At 40.9% G+C, this 18,794-nt stretch overlaps 2 protein-coding genes across 2 annotated transcripts; both read left to right on the top strand.

The window, feature by feature from the left end:
• The first annotated feature begins 1,236 nt into the window (after positions 1–1,236).
• LOC103703332 (B-cell receptor-associated protein 31-like) lies at positions 1,237–6,063 on the top strand. The gene is made up of 2 exons (XM_008786148.4): positions 1,237–1,728; positions 5,225–6,063. The coding sequence occupies exons 1-2, from the start codon at positions 1,446–1,448 to the stop codon at positions 5,605–5,607; spliced, it is 666 nt and encodes a 221-aa protein (XP_008784370.2). The 5' UTR covers positions 1,237–1,445; the 3' UTR covers positions 5,608–6,063.
• A 7,181-nt stretch (positions 6,064–13,244) lies between these two features.
• LOC103703416 (mitogen-activated protein kinase kinase kinase 18-like) lies at positions 13,245–15,315 on the top strand. The gene has a single exon (XM_008786257.4). It carries the CDS (start codon positions 13,774–13,776, stop codon positions 15,313–15,315), a length of 1,542 nt encoding a protein of 513 aa, XP_008784479.2. The 5' UTR covers positions 13,245–13,773.
• The last annotated feature ends 3,479 nt before the right edge of the window (positions 15,316–18,794 follow it).

Here is an 18,794-nt window from a genome sequence, read left to right as displayed (position 1 = left end):
ATGCCAAGAATTCTTAATGCCATGTCTGAAACACTGAATGTAGACTTGGGGAAAATTTGACAATTATGTGGTGCACAACTCCATTCCTTATGTTTGTCAATTGTTCCATGAACAAAATGAAACAGATCAGTGTTTTATGTTACGTAAAAATGAGTAGATAACCGATCCACTTCCTGCCCGGCGATCTCCCTTGATCTGTAGCTTTGTATTCTCGTTTCCTTTGCTTTGTTTAACATGTCCCTTTGCAGCTGCCAAGAGCTTTGCTGCGAGCTGATGGATCCAAAATCATTAAGTAGGCACCAAATTCTTTAATGTACTCAATTATTCATTGGTATGGGCTTTATCCTCTTTATCTCTATTAAATTTTCCACCAAACCCTTGCATAACTCCCGAACCGTAAGTCCTTTTCCTTTTCCATTTTCATCCCTTTTTTTTTTTGGAATCCACTTTTAACTTTGTCAATTTTAACCAGATAATCACAAATAGGTGTGCATCTATTTAAGAGAAAATGCTGATGTATTTTTGAAACCATTCGCGTATTTGCCGCTAAAAAGCTACTTCAAACCGGTAAACGTAATCTCTATTTTTATAAATAAGTCTAAGAATCGCATGCATCCACACCTCCTCAATTTTTGGTCTTGCATGATAGAAACCTTGACCAAATATCTTGAAGGGTCAAGGCTTGCAGCCCTTTGTTTAGCTTTCATAAGTTCATTCTTATGGTTGATTCCTATTTCTTCCATTAGATATGCCTTCTATTAAACATTGAGACGGGTTTCGAGTGCCTTTTTAAACATTCACTTTAAGAGCAACCCGAAGTACTCTGAAACCTTATATAACTAATATAAGAAAGACCTTGCGGAGAAGTTCAATACTATTGGCAAGTAGATTACAAAGATTCGGCAATAAATCGATCGACAAACTCGCATTAAATTCCAGTAGTAGATTACTGAAGGGTTACAGCTTGTGGCCCTGCGAGTGACGCATCGAGTCCGATATTCTGGTCAAAGATTTCACACCTGAGCCCAACCCATGGAACAAAACATTGCTCTATGCCTATGTCGCTGGGAGAATGGAGCCGTTCACTTGCACCCGAAGGCTCGTCGTGACACGTGCCGATGAATTGAGGTTGTGCCTATGGATCATTTCTTTTTCTTAATTAATTACCCGGTTTGGGGCACGAAGGTCAGAAATGGGCCCGTAAGGAAGGGACGGAGAAAATAAAAAAAGGAGAGGCAAGGGAAGGCCTGGCGATCCACGCCCCACCTCCGTGCCCTGATATTTCCGCTTTCTCCTGCCGCCCTCCATCTGTTCTTCTCTCTGACTCCCGTAAATAAATTCGTTACTGTAGCTATCCTCCTTCCCCAAAGTATCATCAATAACGCTCTCCCTCCTCCTTCCCATTGTTTCGATCCATCGATCTGTGATCGGTCGAGGAGAGCAAGATGATCCGGCTGTTGTTTACGCTGTTGTCGGCGGAGGTGGGGGTGGTGGTGGTGCTGCTGTTCAAGACGCCGCTGCGGAAGCTGGCCATCCTGGGGCTGGACCGCCTCAAGCGCGGGCGCGGCCCCGTCATGGTCAAGACCGTGGCCGCCACCCTCCTCATCGTCCTCGCCTCCAGCGTCTACAGCATAGCCAAGATCCGCAGCCACTCCACCGAGATCGGCTCCCTCACGCCCACCGATCAGGTCCTCATGAGCCGCCACCTCCTCGAGGCTTCCCTCATGGGTACCCGCTCTATCCTGTCTAATCGAATCTAATCTCCCTCTCGCTCCCTTTAGAATCTTGGAGCCCGTTCTTCTTCTCTTATGATCTCGCTCTCATTCGATCGAAAATTTCTGTTCTTGCTCTTATGGTTTCTGATTCGATTTCGTTCTTGTCGCCGAAACTCTCCAATATACTAAATAGCTGGTGCGCTGTTCGGAGTAATATTGCTTGATTTGTGAAACTGCTTCGGGAACTAGTGCTTTCTCTCAGAGAGAGAAGAGAAAAGAAAAAAAAGGAGGCTGTGGGAGTTGATCTTCGCTGCTTATCTTTAATTCCTTTTGGTTTCTTGTAGCTTGTGTATTCATGGGTATTGTTGGTAAGCAATTTCTTAGAATCAATCTGCTATATCAACCTCCGATCTGACTAGCAATGTAGCTTTCAGGAGCAGTTTGATTCTACTTTCATTTTTTCCCCTGATGCTACCTAGATTTATGAATTAACCCCTCGTACAGGCATGCTGGTTGAGTCAATATGGATTATCCAAGACTGGTTATATGATATTATGAGAATGATTAATTTGTGCAACTTATTATGCATTATTCTTTTTTAATGGACGGGATGTTGTGAACGTCTGTGTTTTTTTATTGATGGATGCATGATTGGTTTGTCCAATTAAGGCTTTTCACTATGTTTGGGGTCATGTAGCCCTTCAATGTTTTCTTGATGGTTCCTTTATATTGAAGAATAGAGTTATGTGCAGTTGGACCCTGAAGGCATTAGAGAAATTCTTTTTGCCTTTATTTCTTTTCTGTTACCAACATTGTTCCAAATCAAGCACATGTAAGCCACTAAGAAGAAATTTACGTTTGATTTTTTTGGTCAATGTAATGCCTTATGATGATGAAGGGGATCAATAATGGTTCCCGATGGAATTTTGATGATTTGGATTCTAGAATAGTTATTGTCACTTACGATTACATGTAAACCAAATGCAGCCCAATTTCTTTTTAGATTCTTTTATACACTTTTGCATTGTGCATGAGGACTGTCATTTTGGCTAGGTCTTTAAGAGTTAAACTAGGAGCAATCTAGTTTAGTTGGGCATCTAGGAGACCCATGAGGTTAGGATTGGCTATTTAGAGAAGGGTTAATGGTCAACAATGCAGAAAAAGTTTGCGTACTGTTTTGCTGAAGCTGTAGGAACCTAATTTTTCTAAGAATCAAGTTATCATAAAGTGGCATAGGTGCTTAAAATCAAGTTATCATAAAGTTATCCTGAATAAGCGATAAAATACACCTTCCACAAACTCTTGGGAACCTTGAACAGTTGATCCTTCTCTTCAAGAAATCTCATAAAACAGCCTCATAGACATGTAAGGTGACAATTTTGCATTTTGTGTATATATTATAGATTGGGTTTGCATCAGTCGCCAAAAATTGATTCTTATTCATATATCTTTGTTGTCTACATTTATTGCTTAAGAAAAAAAAAAGATGAATCGGAATTTTTTTTTAAACATATCCATTTCCTTTTATTCTGAAATTTTCAAATGTTCTTTTAAATTAGTCATGATTGTTTTTGAGGAAAATTAGTCGTACTTGTTAAGAAAGAAAAAGATTACATAAATAATTAGCACTCATATTCTCATTGTCAACCTTCGAGGCTTGGAAAATATACATCTAATGTTTAAAGCATCCATGTAGATCTAGAAGCCTGTGAAAGTAATAAATTTGTTAAAAGGGAGAGGGAAGCTTTAAAATTTGTTTTCTCAATTTTGATTTTAGCGATGTCAAAGTGTGTAACATAATGTTTTCAAGTTTGTTGTATTGCCTAGAAATTTTCAGTGTGTTATGTGTAGGTTTAGTGTGGTTTGCTAATGAAGTTGAAATATAAGCATTCAAATGGCTGAATTTATTTTCTGTTTTGTATTAATTTGTGTTATTTTTGTGTGTTATTTTCCTAGGGGTTGTTGGAAACTTATTGTCCCTCAAATTGGATCCTACTCATGTCATGTTTTATTGGGATTTAGTCAATTGTAATTAGTTGATTTATTATTTGTAATAAGTCTTAATACTTATCAATAATTCTAGGCAATGCAAAAAATCACTCAACTGAACCACATGCTTGTGTGGTGCTTTTGTGGAACCATGACTTGGAAACCCACTTGGTAAGTGTAACAACGGATGAAGCCCCCGTGTCAGTCCTATTCCTTCCCCGCCCCCTCCGCCCTCCTCTCCCCCTCTCATATCAACTTCAGCCACCCCAACACCTCGTTCTTCCCCCATTTGAGACCAGCTGCTGCCCCCCCACACCCACCCCCCTCCTCTGGGGGGAATAATATAGCCATGTCTTCAGAACTATTGAGCATGATGGATGATGGAAGCAAGGATGGCTGGTGTCACACACACACAGAGAGAGAGAGTTGCAGTGCACATGTGGCAGACTTTATTCTCCAAAAATTGATTTTTGGTATTTGGATTCCCTTGTTAAGGTTTCTCCGATATTAGTAATTGAAACCTCTATGTTTTAGCATGTAATCTATTAAATGTATGAATGTAGGTTGGACATTTGTGGTATCTCATATGCCTGGTGTCTACTTGTTGACTTTAAACATTCTGATGGAAATCTATCTCACAGAGTACTTAACTGTACATGATAAGCTATCATGTAATAAGCATGGTGGCTTTGTAGAGCTGGTATGTGCAATGCCATGGTCCTGTTGAGCAATTTAAAATTGAGATCAGCCTTGTTGATCATGATCTGTGCATCTTAAGACTTGTATGGATAGGAATTCAATAGGTTTTGGTGTTAGATTATAATGTATCATGTCACTAAAGCCACCTGACATATGTGTTTGAGACCTAAAAGCTTTTGATTTTGGGTTGCTGGGAAATTTTAGTATCATGGACAATGGTGTGAATCTCCAAAATGAATCATTAAAAATCTTTACTAAACAATGAACATTTAGTATGTTGTCCAACTAATACGAATGGTCCTTTTATTGATTACTATATTTCATTTCCAAGAATTCAAGCTGCTACAGTGTCGATAGTTTGTTCTTTGCAGTTTCACGGGCATGGAATGCAGATATTCACCAATTTCTACAATTTAATATTTAGAGCAGTCTCATATCATTCTTTGGTAATGTTTTGTAGGTTAATGTTGAATTAAGTGTCCTATAATCATTTGGTCTAAAGAATAAAAAGTTGACATGGACTTTGTGGAAGGTAAATCTGTTGGAAATAGGGTATGCCTTAAAAGCCACTTGGCATATTGAATATATTATCTTGAGATATTTCATAGGTATCTCTCCTACACACGGTCATAGACAATTAGAGGGTTGTGTCACACAGGCCTTTGAGCTAGAAAAAGGTGAATTTAGGAATAATGAGTTGGTGCTACTTTATGGGATGATCCACAACTTGTAAAATCAACAGGTTTTCTCCGTTCTGTTTAAGTTGTCTGCTCTTTTCTTTACCTGCTTGATCTGAATATTCTGTAATTGAAATTTTGCAGGATATTCTCTTTTCCTTGCGCTGATAATTGACCGACTGCACCATTATATCAGAGAGCTACGTGGCTTGAGAAAGAACATGGAGGCTGTGATGAAACAAAACAGGGCCTTGGAAGAAACAAAAGGTGGGGGTTCAGATGAGCTAAAATCGCAAGACAAAGAGGTCACCAATTTGAATGAAGAGATAAAACATCTGAAACCGGAGTTAGAGGCAAGGACCAAGGAGGCTAAGGCAGCAGAAGCCAATACAACAGCACTCAGAAAACAATCCGAAGGGTTTCTTCTTGAATATGACCGCCTGTTGGAGGACAACCAGAATCTTCGAAATCAATTGCAGTCACTGGACCAGAGGCTATCACATTCCGATAGCAAGAAGAACCCTTGAGACCATTGCAAAATGCTTCGCTGTCGACTCGAAAACTTGATCTGTCCGATAGAATAATCCTTTTACATTTTCAATTGGATATGTTTTGATCCTTTGATGGGCCACAAAAGCAGTCGCACAAAAATAATGCATGGTCTGGTTGTTTGTTCTTAGATAAACATCACGGTAGTTCTGATCGAGTAATCAACATGTATGGGTAGGGTGTCAAAAATGGGTACAGCGAGGTTCTATACAAAAATAGTTCTAAACTAGCCTTCAATGGATTACCTATTGATGTGGTGTTTTTTAGGTTCTAACGTGTGTAAACAGTAGTCTGCCCTCTTTTAGAGTGCATTCTCTTTTGTGTTGTTTTATATTTTCTGATTCCTACAAGAATTTATGTGGGCCCAAAATTTATTACGAACTTGAGTCCTAACTATGAAAAATACCTGCAATATTGTGTTGCTCCTCTTATTAGACCCTGCTTGTTCAACTGCTGCGATGGTTGTGCTTAAAAAGCACAAATATTTGATTTTCTTACTTAGCTGATTCACTTGGTATATAGCTGACAATTTGTGTTACCTTGTTGCAACTTACTAGATAATTTTCTGAATTTCTTAAACGTGATTCAGAATTATTTGTGTTTTAGATTCTCTTTATCCTCTTGTTTAACAAACATGACTATTTCCTTTTTTTCCCCTTTTTTATTCCTGGATGTTACGTAAAGATTTCTTTGGTAATGGTGATCGGTAGATTTCTTAGCTGCATGGAAGAGATGGCACCAAGACACAAACGTACATATCTTTCAGCATCTTACGAGTGGACGGTGGAGGTGCAATCGAGCCTAGTCGAGTCGAGTCGAGAGATGGAGGTTCGATTCAATTCAAAATACTCATACTCGAAATTTGATTCAAGGTCGATCGTGCTTTACTATCCAAGCTCGAACTTGGCCTAATGCAAAAAAAAAAAAAAAAAAAAAAAAAAAAAGAAAAAAAGAAGTAATACTTTTGATCAACTTGAATATTAAGCAAGCTTTGCTCAAGCTCGAATTCGAGTCTTGATCATAATTTTAAAAAAAATAATTAAAAAATAATATAATATTATATTATATTTTTAAAATATTAAATTAATAGTGTGTATATATATATATATATATATATTAGAATAGACTCGTGAGCATTCAAATCAAGTATTTTGCTATTGCAATTTAATTTGAAAAATTGTTTGAGCTACTCGAGTTTGACTCGGTTATGGTAATAATTGAGGCAAGTAGAGTTTGAATATCAGTTGACTCCGAGCAGCTCAGCTCATTTGCAACCAGGGTAGATGTGTGGTTGGTACATAGCTTTCAAGCTAGGCCAGCTAATTTGCATCCTTTGATTTAGTTCCGTAGAAAGAGGGCCATGAGAGGGCATAAATGGGCGACGAGTTGGAATGAAAAGCGACGGGGGCATAAATGGGCGACGAGTTGGAATGAAAAGCGACGGGGGCATGAACGTGCGTTTTCGCAAGTAACGGGGAAGAGACTTTCTGCACTTGTATTAATTAATGAGTGTTTGTAGATCGAGTGACCACCCAACCTTTTATCTCTACGTTAACGATAGATACGAGGAGATGCGTGGGGGAAGTTTCTTACTTCCTCGGCTTCCAACGAAAGGGGAAAAAAACAAATGAGTCTCCCACCGCAGCGGGGTTTCTTGGGAAAGCGATTGGAAAACCAATTGAAAACGAATTTAAGGCGAGCACGATTCGAGAAAGTAATACCGTATTTTGGTTCCGTGGTTAGACTGTCGTCAACAACTTGAGACTCCTTCCGGGAATGGACTTTCTAGAAGAGGGCATCTTTTGATTAGAATTAAATCAGATAAGATTGGAAAGATAAGGAGATAGATTTCAAGCCAAATAAGATTTCCTTTTCATTGGAACTAAATCAAATCAGATGGGAAGAAGATGAGGAAGGAGTTTTTTAATGTATGAAATTTGTAAGAGAGAGAGGAGAGAAAAACGTAGTTGGATGCATAGGAGCCGGCGGGTGGAGGGAAGTGTGAGACAGAGAGTCCTTCATTACAATAAATTACTTACTTACCAGCTAACCTTTTAATGATTTGCCTTCGATTTAGTTCTAATTGTTCATCTATATCTATAACTTTTTTTACTAATTTTTATTCATCTATCCACCATTTCCGGCTTCCCGTTTTGTATTAGATGGCAAGCATGGCATGCCCGCTGGGATTGACTAAGAATCAGGAATTGGTGCTGGAAATGAACATCGCTTTTATTTTAGTTTAGTGTAATCCCATGCAAGTTGGCGAGGTTTGACCATCGAAATGAGTTTACTTTCTGCCGTAGAAGACGGGCGTCAGCGGCAGCCGACTCGGCGTGGAATTCCGACCGTTTAAACCACCTTCCAGAAGAGGCGAAGACCCAGACCCACGGCCAGCTCTCAAGTCTGGCTGGGAGAGTTAATTACTCGGCTAGAGTCAATTACAATGTGCCCCTTCCTTCCCAGTGAAAAAATAAAAGTAAAAAAGTAAAACAAGAAAGAAAGAAAGACAGGCCCAAATGCCTGAAGTCTAGGCAAGCGTGATTCAGCTAGTAAGCCTTAATTGCAAAAGAAAAAGAAAAAAATTAAAAACTTACAGCCACTTAGATGGGGGATTTCCTTGACTATGCCAAATCATTTGGACTAGTTGGATTGAAATGGAAGAGACAACTTGCCTGAATTATTTTGGACTTTTAACATTTGCTATGCGACGTACTTGTTAAATTTTTGTGATTTACTTTGCAACGAATTGGCTGTGTACTAGGGCTTGCCCCGATGATCATGGCACTTTACCTATCAATTAGAAGGTCTGGATTCAAAACTAAAAAACAAAATTTAAATTGGATCCACTTATAAATTGTTTTTTGTCATTATTAACAAGTAGCAATCATCATATGTGCAGTTATAATGGTCATTATTAGCCATTATGGCAAGAAATAGTGTACAATGACTATATTACTTGATCATATTACTATTCACATAATACTAAATCATCAATGATCTAAAATATTTTAATCAAATGAAAGTGAAAGTTGTTAGATGATGGCTGTAGTGATGTAATAAATATTAAATAATAGCTGTATTTTATACATGTGCGTACATACATACATATATATATACATACATACATACATATATATACATATATATATGAAGGTATAATGTTACATACCGCTATACGGACAAAAGAGACTCTAGAAAAAAAAAATCAAGTCTCCGAATGATTAAAGTCACATTGCAACTCATAGCTGATCCATGTGATAAAGGGTGCCATAGGCCACGTTAATTGATATTGCTATAAAATCAGTGTCCATGTTTGGGTCTTCCTCTCCACATTTGTACACACCCAAAAGTTGGATGCTCTAATTAATGCAGCCCACAAACAAAATCATCTTATCTGTCCCAACTATTTAAAAAATTTTGATTTGTCTAGAAACTTAGACTGAGCCTCTAAATCACAAACTGTTCTAGAAAAGAAAATGATGGATGCTTCAAAGTTGAGCCACTGCATATCGGTTGACCTTAGGAGCTTGATAGTCCAGACGGTAAAGTCCAGTCCATGGAACCTAATCAACGAACTGTTTTCCTCTTTGCAAATTCTGTAACATTGATCATGAATTGTCTAATTGATGCTTTGACCATTTTTCAGCATTTAATTCAATCATCCAATTATTCAGTTTGTAAATTAAAAAATAATGCCATTGCTTATGGAACTTTTCTAATATTATAGTTTTTGAATGTAATTAGAGTAGAAAAGCTACGTGAATGAAGTTGCTGAGCTCAGGTTGGTCATTGTTAAACCTACATGGATCTATGGATAAAAAAAACGAGTGATACAGCACGTTTATATGGTAATGGTCAGTAGCTTTTAATCACCTTTCAATTAAATGTGGGAGATGGCTGACTTTTGAGCTTCACGTTGATTGGATATCTTAGCATCTTCAACCAACCAATCGTCACACTAATTGCGATAGTCCGACACAAGATCTAGAATTTTTGCCAGATAAATTTGATGTTGGGTACACATAGAACAGTAAAAAATAGTTTATCTTGACAAGATGAGATTGCTAAATTTAAGTCTGAAGTTGACCAAATAATGTACAAAGATTAAAAGATCAAGATGCTCATCAATAATATATATTCGACCTCTTGAAGAAACGAAGTAGATGTCTCGCGAATGAAAGACTTGTCTTGGTTGAAGCAGTCCACTGAATTGGCTGCCGGAGGGCGCGAATAGGCTTTTTTTCGACACACGGTAGTTTCTTTCGGTATGACCTCAGCGACGTAACATATCTCGACTCGAACCAAACCGGGCTCGACACATCGTACTTTTCTTTGACATTCCCCTTTGCCACTTTAGAAATAGGATCCTCATGTAGCCGCAAATCCAACAGGCCTCTTTTGAGACATTGCATCTTCTCGCTGAGCGGCCAGGTTCGCTTGTGGCAGTCAACATCAATGGACCCATGAAAGATTGTTTTGATACGCCTGAAGGCAGATATTTATCATATTATACAGTTCTCTTGCCAATGCTAGTTTTATACAGCTCCTGGCAATCCACAGCTGCAAACAATGTCATATCTTTAGGCGGTATAATCTACAAGGGACATGAAAAAACTGATTATTTCCAGCCAACGATTGCCTTGAACCCAAGAAATCACCAGACAATTGCAGGAACTCTCATCTAGTGGCATCGATAAGTAGAGACCAGGTGACCGAAACCTAGCGTAAGCTATTCAGCTATGAGTTCTATGTTGTTGACGAACAACTTTTCGCGAGGATTAGTGAGAGCCTGACGTCTTAACATATGTTCTTGAGACTAATTTTCATAGTCAAATCTCAATTTCATTGCTTTTTTTTTCTGCATATAGGATTTATTAGTATTTCCAAATAATTGAAAACTCAAATTTATTTTATTTATAAATAAACTGCACAATATAACATAAGCTCATTTTCATTCTTCAAATTGTTTGAGTAATCTAGCTAAAGGCAAGCAAGCTTGTAACAGCTCACTCCCATCTTAGTGGAGACTATCGGAATCTTGGCACTTGATAAAAGCGACACCCAGCCTTAAGAATTACATAAATAACATATCTTGGTTACATCAAGTAGTAAATTGGAAAATTGGAACCCAGACTTCTGAGCTTGCAGAGGTCAGAGTCCAAGCCGCCTGAAACACATCCTAGTATCCAGCCAAAATACTTCGAACCGAATTCCTGGTCTTATCTCAACTTTTCCACCTCTCCTCTTCACTTATCTCGTCTTCATCCATTCCCCGCCCAAGTGCCGAGAACCTTAAAAGGACCGACTTTGAACCATCCCTCCCACCACTACACGCCCAAAACGTGTTTCACTCATTTAATCGCGGCTACTTCCGGTGCCAATTTGGGGCCCAACACGGACCCAATCCTCCCGTCCTACGTTACGCCACCGACGATTACTGTGGGAGCGACATCGACGAAAGTGGTGGATAAAAAGAGTAGGGGAAGGACCCGGCGGTAGCGTGAGAGCGAAGCCGCGATCTAAGGCATCGGATTTTCTTCTTCTTTTTTTTTTTCCTTCTTTGTTTTTTGTTCTTTTGCCTCATTTAGTTGGTTGGGAGTAACTTGGGACAAGAGAGAAGGCAAAGGGTGGAGATGATGATTGGCTTGCAAGGGACGGCTGTTCTATGTGCTCTTCTGGCCTTCTGCTGTCTGATAATTAGCTGGTTGGCCCCCACATTGTAAAGGAAACTCTAAATCTAGGCCCTATCTTTGATGCAACCACTGGAAGACGTTGTTAACAAGCTAAGATGGCATTTTTCATGTGATGGGATCTACAAATATTTGATTGGGATCATAGCGTAATGTGATGGATTTCAATTGAGTACATGATGTTTATTGAGACGAACATATATTTCTTTGTTTTTATGTTATTATGCAGCTTGTACGTCAGTTTGTAGGCACATCTCATGCATGTGAACCAGCTTGATTTAGTAATATAATGGCATGATGCTGCAAATTCAATTATTGTGCGATGCAACGATGTTTGGTTTGAAAAAAATATATATCTTCGATGCATGGGATTCCTATCGACGACGATGTGTCATTCGTGGTGAATTATTTATTAATTTTATCATGTGGTATATAGTTGAAAACAGACTAAGGTTTATGCATTGGAAAATATTTTTTTGTTTCACTTTTTTTTTTCCTCCAGCTTTTTGTTTTGTTTTGTTTTGTTTTATACCTCACAACTTGTTTGCTATTTTGAGTGAAGGTGAAGCCAGTAAAACAGTGATTAATTAGCACCGGCACCGGGGGTTGGCAGCTGAAAAAGTGGAGCGCTCGGAGCACGTGTATTTTGTGCGAAATGCACGTGAGTTGTGAGTTGGATTTGTTGGAAAAGCGAGTAGACCTTGCAACGGCTCATATAACCCGCTGGATTAGTGCCAGTTGTCCATTCTCATTCTCTCTCTCCACGATTTCCACCTGTCTTCTTCTCATTCACTTTTCGTAATCAATTAAAGCACTTAGGATTCATGGGAAAAAAAAAACTCATATTCAATTGAAATTTTTTTAAAAATATATATAAATAAAACTTTTATATTTATTTTTTTAGAAAAATATCTTTAAATTTTTAGATAGAATAAAAATATCAGATATTTTATATATTTTTTTAAAAAATAAATGCTCAACCAAATATAAGTTTTTTTTGTAACATACTATTTTTATAGTTAACTAAAAATATAAAAATTATTTTTTTATATCATATATTCAAACATCAGGTTAAAAAAAATATATATGTGAATAATAATTTGTTATTTTTATAAACCGAAGGAGCTGCACAAGAAAGTATCTGGAGCCTAATGGATGGTTTGTTATAACGTCCCTCTCCAGCGTCCTCCGCGGTCCCACCCACCTCTCAACTTTGCTTCGTCCTAACTAATTCCAACTTTCCAACTCCACCTTCCAGCCAACTGCACCCATCATTGCAACCCCCCCGTGTCTAGATCTCCCATGTCCCTTTTTCCCTTTGTCTCCAATGGGAACAAATTAACTCGTATGCATCAAATTAAAAAGCTTTCAAACTTGCTAACAGTTGGATCAATGTCAAAATCGAGATTGTAAAGCACTATAAAGGTGTGTTTGTGTTAGCTCACCAATAGCGGAGGGGTTTAGTGTGGTCATAAACAGCAGCAGCAGCAAGGTACCACCAAACCCAACGGTGCAAATTTGGTATAACGGCATCGCCAAACCTGCACTCTTTGCGAATTTAATAAGGCTACCATATTCTCTTTCCTATCTATGGACCACCCAAACCTTCCAAGGTCTGTGGGCGGCCACGTGGACTAGAATCCAGCCCCTTGGGCTCTCTCGAGAGCCAAGCAATGCTTAGATATCATCCCTTTCGGCTGGGATGCTCCTACCGTTACGGCGTCCCCTTGCAGAATCCCCACGCCAAAGCTGTCTATTCTTGCAAAGTACACCCCCTCCCATCCCAACCCCCCTGCCAATTTGTTACGCGTCGGCATAACGGAAAATTATAGATAAGAAGCTCAATGATGGGAAAAAAAAAAAGGTGGTGAGAGAGAGAGGAGAGAGAGAGAAAATAAAACAAAACTTTATTAATAGTGGTACAAGAAAGCATGTGCGTGGTGGCAACGGATTCAGTGATAGATAGATACCGGAACATTATATCCTCCACTAAATAATAAACAAAACTTAAATTATATTTGGACCCCTAAGGAAAATCCAAGAAGCATGCGCTGAACCGGACCTTGTATGCCGTCGCAAGGATGACGTTAGGATACGTTGAATCAGGTTGTTAGGTAATCCTTTGCTCGGCCGGGCGGCCAGGGTCTCGCGAGGCGCTTCTTGAAGTCTCTTCTCTTTCTTATTTGACACGTGGAGTCGGCACGCGATCGAAGCCCCGATCCGGGCGTGGAAGGCCGCCCCGAGCCAGCGTGGACTCTTCCCACCTTTATTTAATATTTTATTTGGACTGCCAAATCCCCAAAGGAAAACCCACACCAACAAACCCCAAAGATCCCTTCTAAGCTCCTCCCCAGCCCTCGTATATATATATATATATTTATCCCCAAGCAAACCAGAACAGACTCAAAAGTCCTCCTCTTCCCTTCACTTCTTTCGTTTCTTCTCCTACCAATGGGCAAGGGCGAGTGGTACAGAGGCCGGACTATCGGCCGCGGGTCCTCCGCCACCGTCTCCCTCGCTACGATCACCGCCTCCGGCGAGGTCTTCGCGGTCAAGTCGGCGGAGCTCTCTCGCGCCGGGATGCTTCGGAGGGAGCAGAGGATCCTCGCGAATCTGAGTTATCCTCACGTCGTCTCCTACCTTGGCTTTGACATCACCTCCGAAACAAACGGTGTATACTACAATCTCTTCATGGAGTACGCCACCAGGGGCTCGCTCTCCGACGAGATCGAGAAGCAGGGCGGCCGCCTCGACGAGCCGACGATTCGGTCCTACAGCTGCCAAATTCTCCGCGGGCTGGCCTACCTCCACTCCAACAGCATCGCCCATTGCGACGTCAAGGGCCGGAACGTCCTGATCGGATCCGACGGCCGCGCAATGATCGCCGACTTGGGCTGCGCACGGTGGATGGCTGATGAGGATGGCAGAGGCTGCCTCCAATTGAGGGGGACGCCGATGTACATGGCGCCGGAGGCGGCGCGAGGAGAGGAACAGGGGACGCCGGCCGACGTCTGGGCGTTGGGGTGCACCGTCGTGGAGATGGCCACCGGGCGCGCGCCTTGGCCGGAATTCTCCGATCCGATCGCCGCCCTCCACCGGATTGCCTTCTCCACCGACGTGCCGGAGCTACCCAGCTGGATCTCCGACGAGGGGAAGGACTTCTTGGACAGATGCCTAAGAAGAGATCCCAACGAGCGGTGGACGGCGGAGCAGCTTCTCAAGCATCCATTCGTGGCATCGTCGGCGAATTGCCTCCCGAGCTCGAATTCAACTCCCAAATGGATCTCCCCCAAGAGCACTCTCGATCAGGCCTTCTGGGAATCAATATCAGACGAAGAAGAAGAGGTCGACAAAGTCGAAAACTCATCGAATGATCCATCACAGAGAATTCAGCATCTCGCCACCGCCGCCGCCGGCGTCGGCGTTCCCGACTGGACATGGGACGACAGCTGGATGACCATCAGAACAGACGGCAGGGAATGCGAGATCATTCCACGGGTCGAGGAAGATAAAACCCCGTCTCCGGTAGACGGGCCGACCACCGGCGGCAGCCCGCCGACTTATTCGTCGGTCGGCAGGAGCGGCGAAATTCTCACGACGAGCGGCAGCGGTGGAAGCAGCAGCGAAGAATTCATGTTAAGCACTAATCACATGGGCGGAGAGGAGGATTTCCTCTCCGATTCAGATAATAATTATGCCTTCATCGACGATTATAATTGTAATAATCCAAGTCTAGTACAGGCAGAGGAGGGAAATGAGAGGGTGCTCCTTAGCTGTAGAAAAGATGCTGCTGTATTCAGTAATGGTAATTGTAATTCAGTGAATCAGAAGCAAAGACATCCTGTTTGCGTTTTTAAATTGGTGCTTTCCTTTGCATCCAGTTGGCTCTTTGCTTTTGTCTTTATCTTTTTGTTCCTCCTCAAGAGAAGCTTTAGTACCAAGGATTGGGAGATGGACGGAAGCTGTGAGGATGGCGTGGATCTAATGATCTGATCCAGACTCTAGAGTGGTAGACCAAATTTTTAAAGCGGCTTGCCACCGTAATGCCAGCCATGTCCTTGAGGCACCGGCGCTTGGGGAATAAAAGTAATACGGGGCTGGAATGCTAATCATGTGAAGGCAAAGGGTTGGATACTTGGATGAGGGGAAAATTTTGGTTGGGGTTTTTTTTTATGCATTGCCCCTGGAGGTGGGCCTTCACCTACCTTTCTAGCTCCCATTAGAGGGAAAAAAAAAATCTCGCACAATGGGAGAAAGTGGTACCGAACTTCCCCTCCGTTGGGACTCGGGAGATCAGATCCGTAGATGAGCTTACACTGTCGGACAATTGAGGTGCCCTACAGGGGTGGCAGGTTGGCTGCTTTAGGTCCTCTTTAACAATTCGTGCGTGCATCGTGGATTGATTAAATTTCTCGAGCTTGGGGGTGACTCATGAGGGAAGAGGATTTAATTATCTCTTTAAAAGTTCATCACATAATTAGTGGCATTGACTTGGCTGTGTTAATCTTGATAAGAATGAAGTGGTGGTTCAAGAATGGGTTAGGTTTAGCCTAACTATATCTGCCAGAAAAAAGTTTTGGTTTGGAGACCATTCGCTAATTCATTTCGGCACTATTACGTGAGTTGCAATGTAACATTAATTCTAGGAGAGAGCTGGCTAATTATCTTGCATGAGTACTTAATATGGACTAAGAAAGTTAAACCCATGAATATGAATGTTATTTCCTAGACATATATAAGGGATTTGCTTTATCGAAGGAAAGGTTGCTGTTTACATGGCTCATGAAATACTGTTGAGAGGTCATTAGGTTGTTGCGGGAAGGAATGCAATAGACAAAAGAGAAGCAATCGTTAAATGTCATCTGGATTTCACGCAATAGACAAAATGTTGATCCAAGAACTTACTAGGATGTAAAACAAAATTTACCTAATTCCTATTTACAGATGGACTTCATGGAACTTCCATTTTATCTCAGATGTCCGTGATTTAAGGTTGTCCATAATATAACATTCCAACCCAGAATGAAAAAATTCCATGTCTCCAGGCTGTAGGACTTATTCCTTGTACATGGCACGAGGTTTTAGCAGGCTGGTGCTTCCTTGCCTACGTTGCCAAACGAAGGGGAGATTAAGTATAATTCTCACATGTCAAACCCTCCTTAAACCATGTAGGGCCACGTAACCTTAATGGTGCTAGCTGGCCACCTAAAAAAATAACCCTCCATAAGGGCATGGGTTCACCAACTCATCTTGATCAGCTGAGCAGCCAACTACATGTGCCTTCGAACATGATTTTTCTTAAACCGAGATGCTAGTAACTTGACCTTTGCAAGTCTTTCCAAGGCATGCATGAAAGCTGACCAAGCCTTCAAGTCAACTATTGGGCCCTCATAAAACTTTCCATGTCGTGCGAAGAAAACAAGACCCCATCTCGCATGGGGACGTCAGTTCACACGTCCCCAAGAACTTCCTATTAGCCGTAAGAACTTGGGTCATCTGCCGTAAACTTCAACGTTGGTATGAAACATATGGCACGGACTACTCTTGCTTGTTTTAGTTGTCAAAGAGATTACGTGTGGTTCGTTCCTTCGCTTGTATCCATCCTACCTCCACTCGAAGAAAAGGTATGTTCGTTCATTTGGACGGTCCCACAGATAAGCTGCCTTTTAGGAATACCAAACATAAGAGTCTAGGCTCATAAATCTACTTGGTGATCATTGATTTGGATAGAAGCTTTAATGGAAAAACTGGCCTGGTAATATTTTAGTATTAGTCTGATACTATATCTGAATTTGACTCAACATCTGAGTTGCTAAACAAAGGACTGTGATCACTAGAAATCTCGGTTTCTCTTCAGTAATTGAGCTAATCCAGGAATTTCCACCAAGTCAAATGAAAACACCATACTAATTGAATCATTTCAAGCGAGGTGGCCGTGTATCTTAAATCACGGAGCTAGCTGTACCGCAACTAATGCGGTAACCCCTTGACCCAGAATCTTCCTTAGACTATATCAATTAGGTGTTTGCAACTAGAGACTTGGAAGTAATTTCTAAACTGAAGTAATGGACTTGGACTAAAAAGCCTTCAAGTCTATAGTCGGGCCGTTAACCAACTTCCCATGCAAAGTCCGATCGATGACGTTCACACTGACGGATGTATAGCCCTGGCTGGCTTACGAAAATAGAAGCTTCCAACTCGTAGCATGGGCTTGAATGTTGGGACTTGGGTGGGAACAGCTGTGGCAAAACTTCTTGGTTGTGGTGGTGGAAACGTATTTCAAAACAACATGAGCCACATTTATTATTGGCAGAACAACAATCGGTGCTTCCTTTGTGACCAATCTCTCCTCCACATATGAGGAAAGGCACGTTCGTCATATGGGCTGTCCGCTAGATAGCCTGCTTGTTTGGATGAATAGACGTAGACGTCTGAACTCATAATTTTGCTGATGGACACCTAAGTTTCTTGTGGGAAGATTTACCACAACTTATTAGGTTGTACAGTTTGTTAGGTCTGGCATAAATTTTTGGACCATTATATAGAAAGGGTCGTCGAAAACTTTGAAGGTGCGTTTGGTCATTGGAATGATCATATTTTCATGTGTTTGGCTCCTGATTGGAGTCGAAACCAGAATTGAAATGAAATTTAAATGGGGTATTTTTTTTTCTCTTAGAATTAAAATACAAATGGGAAACTTCCGGCCAAAAAGGCTGAACGAGAGCCATTTATTTTTTAGTCTAATAATTAGGTGCACATGAACCTCATAAATTCGGTTTGTTTTTTTTATCGAGCGACATGTGTGTCAACTTTCTTTTCTTGGAGAGGCTGGTTGGCAGACAGACAGCAACATGTTGGATTCTAGCGCCAAGACAAGCACGTGGGAGAATCCAAAGCAGCATATCTAGGTCCACATGAACCCTTTGAGAAGAAACGCGATCTGAATTCCTGTACGAACCTGGAATTGGCACGATTCATCTTTTTTATCTTCTCTAAAACTCTTTTCAGAAAAGTCGCCCATGAAGAATCCCGAAAAAAAAGGAAAAAAATATGGATCTATTTGTGTGGTTGGTGACTGGTTCTCCTTTGAGGTTGGTTGATGTCTAATTAATAACATCCTGTCCTGGACTGTGAAGAAAGGGAATAGACGAGGCAAAAACTGGCCGACCGAATGGCCTGGCTCCGATCAAGTGAAGTTCAGGGTTCGTTAGTGCTTGGGATTAGATATTTTGATCTAGACTTGTAACGATCTTGGAAGAGCGAGAGATTTGACCCAAACCAAACTAGTGAGGGTTAAGTACCTAGGGATCATGTAGGGTTCAATAGGTCACGTTCAATTACAACTAAAATAGACCAGCAAGATAGATTTTCATTCCTTTTTTTCCCCACCTAAACTACATTATATTAATAATATTGTAGGGTCAGGCCAGATCAAGATCAAGTGATGAGAAGTAAGCTACAAGTCAATTGGG

Source organism: Phoenix dactylifera, chromosome 8, assembly GCF_009389715.1.
Source record: "Phoenix dactylifera cultivar Barhee BC4 chromosome 8, palm_55x_up_171113_PBpolish2nd_filt_p, whole genome shotgun sequence".
Taxonomy (NCBI): domain Eukaryota; kingdom Viridiplantae; phylum Streptophyta; class Magnoliopsida; order Arecales; family Arecaceae; genus Phoenix; species Phoenix dactylifera.
This window is presented reverse-complemented; position numbering and strand designations above follow the sequence as displayed.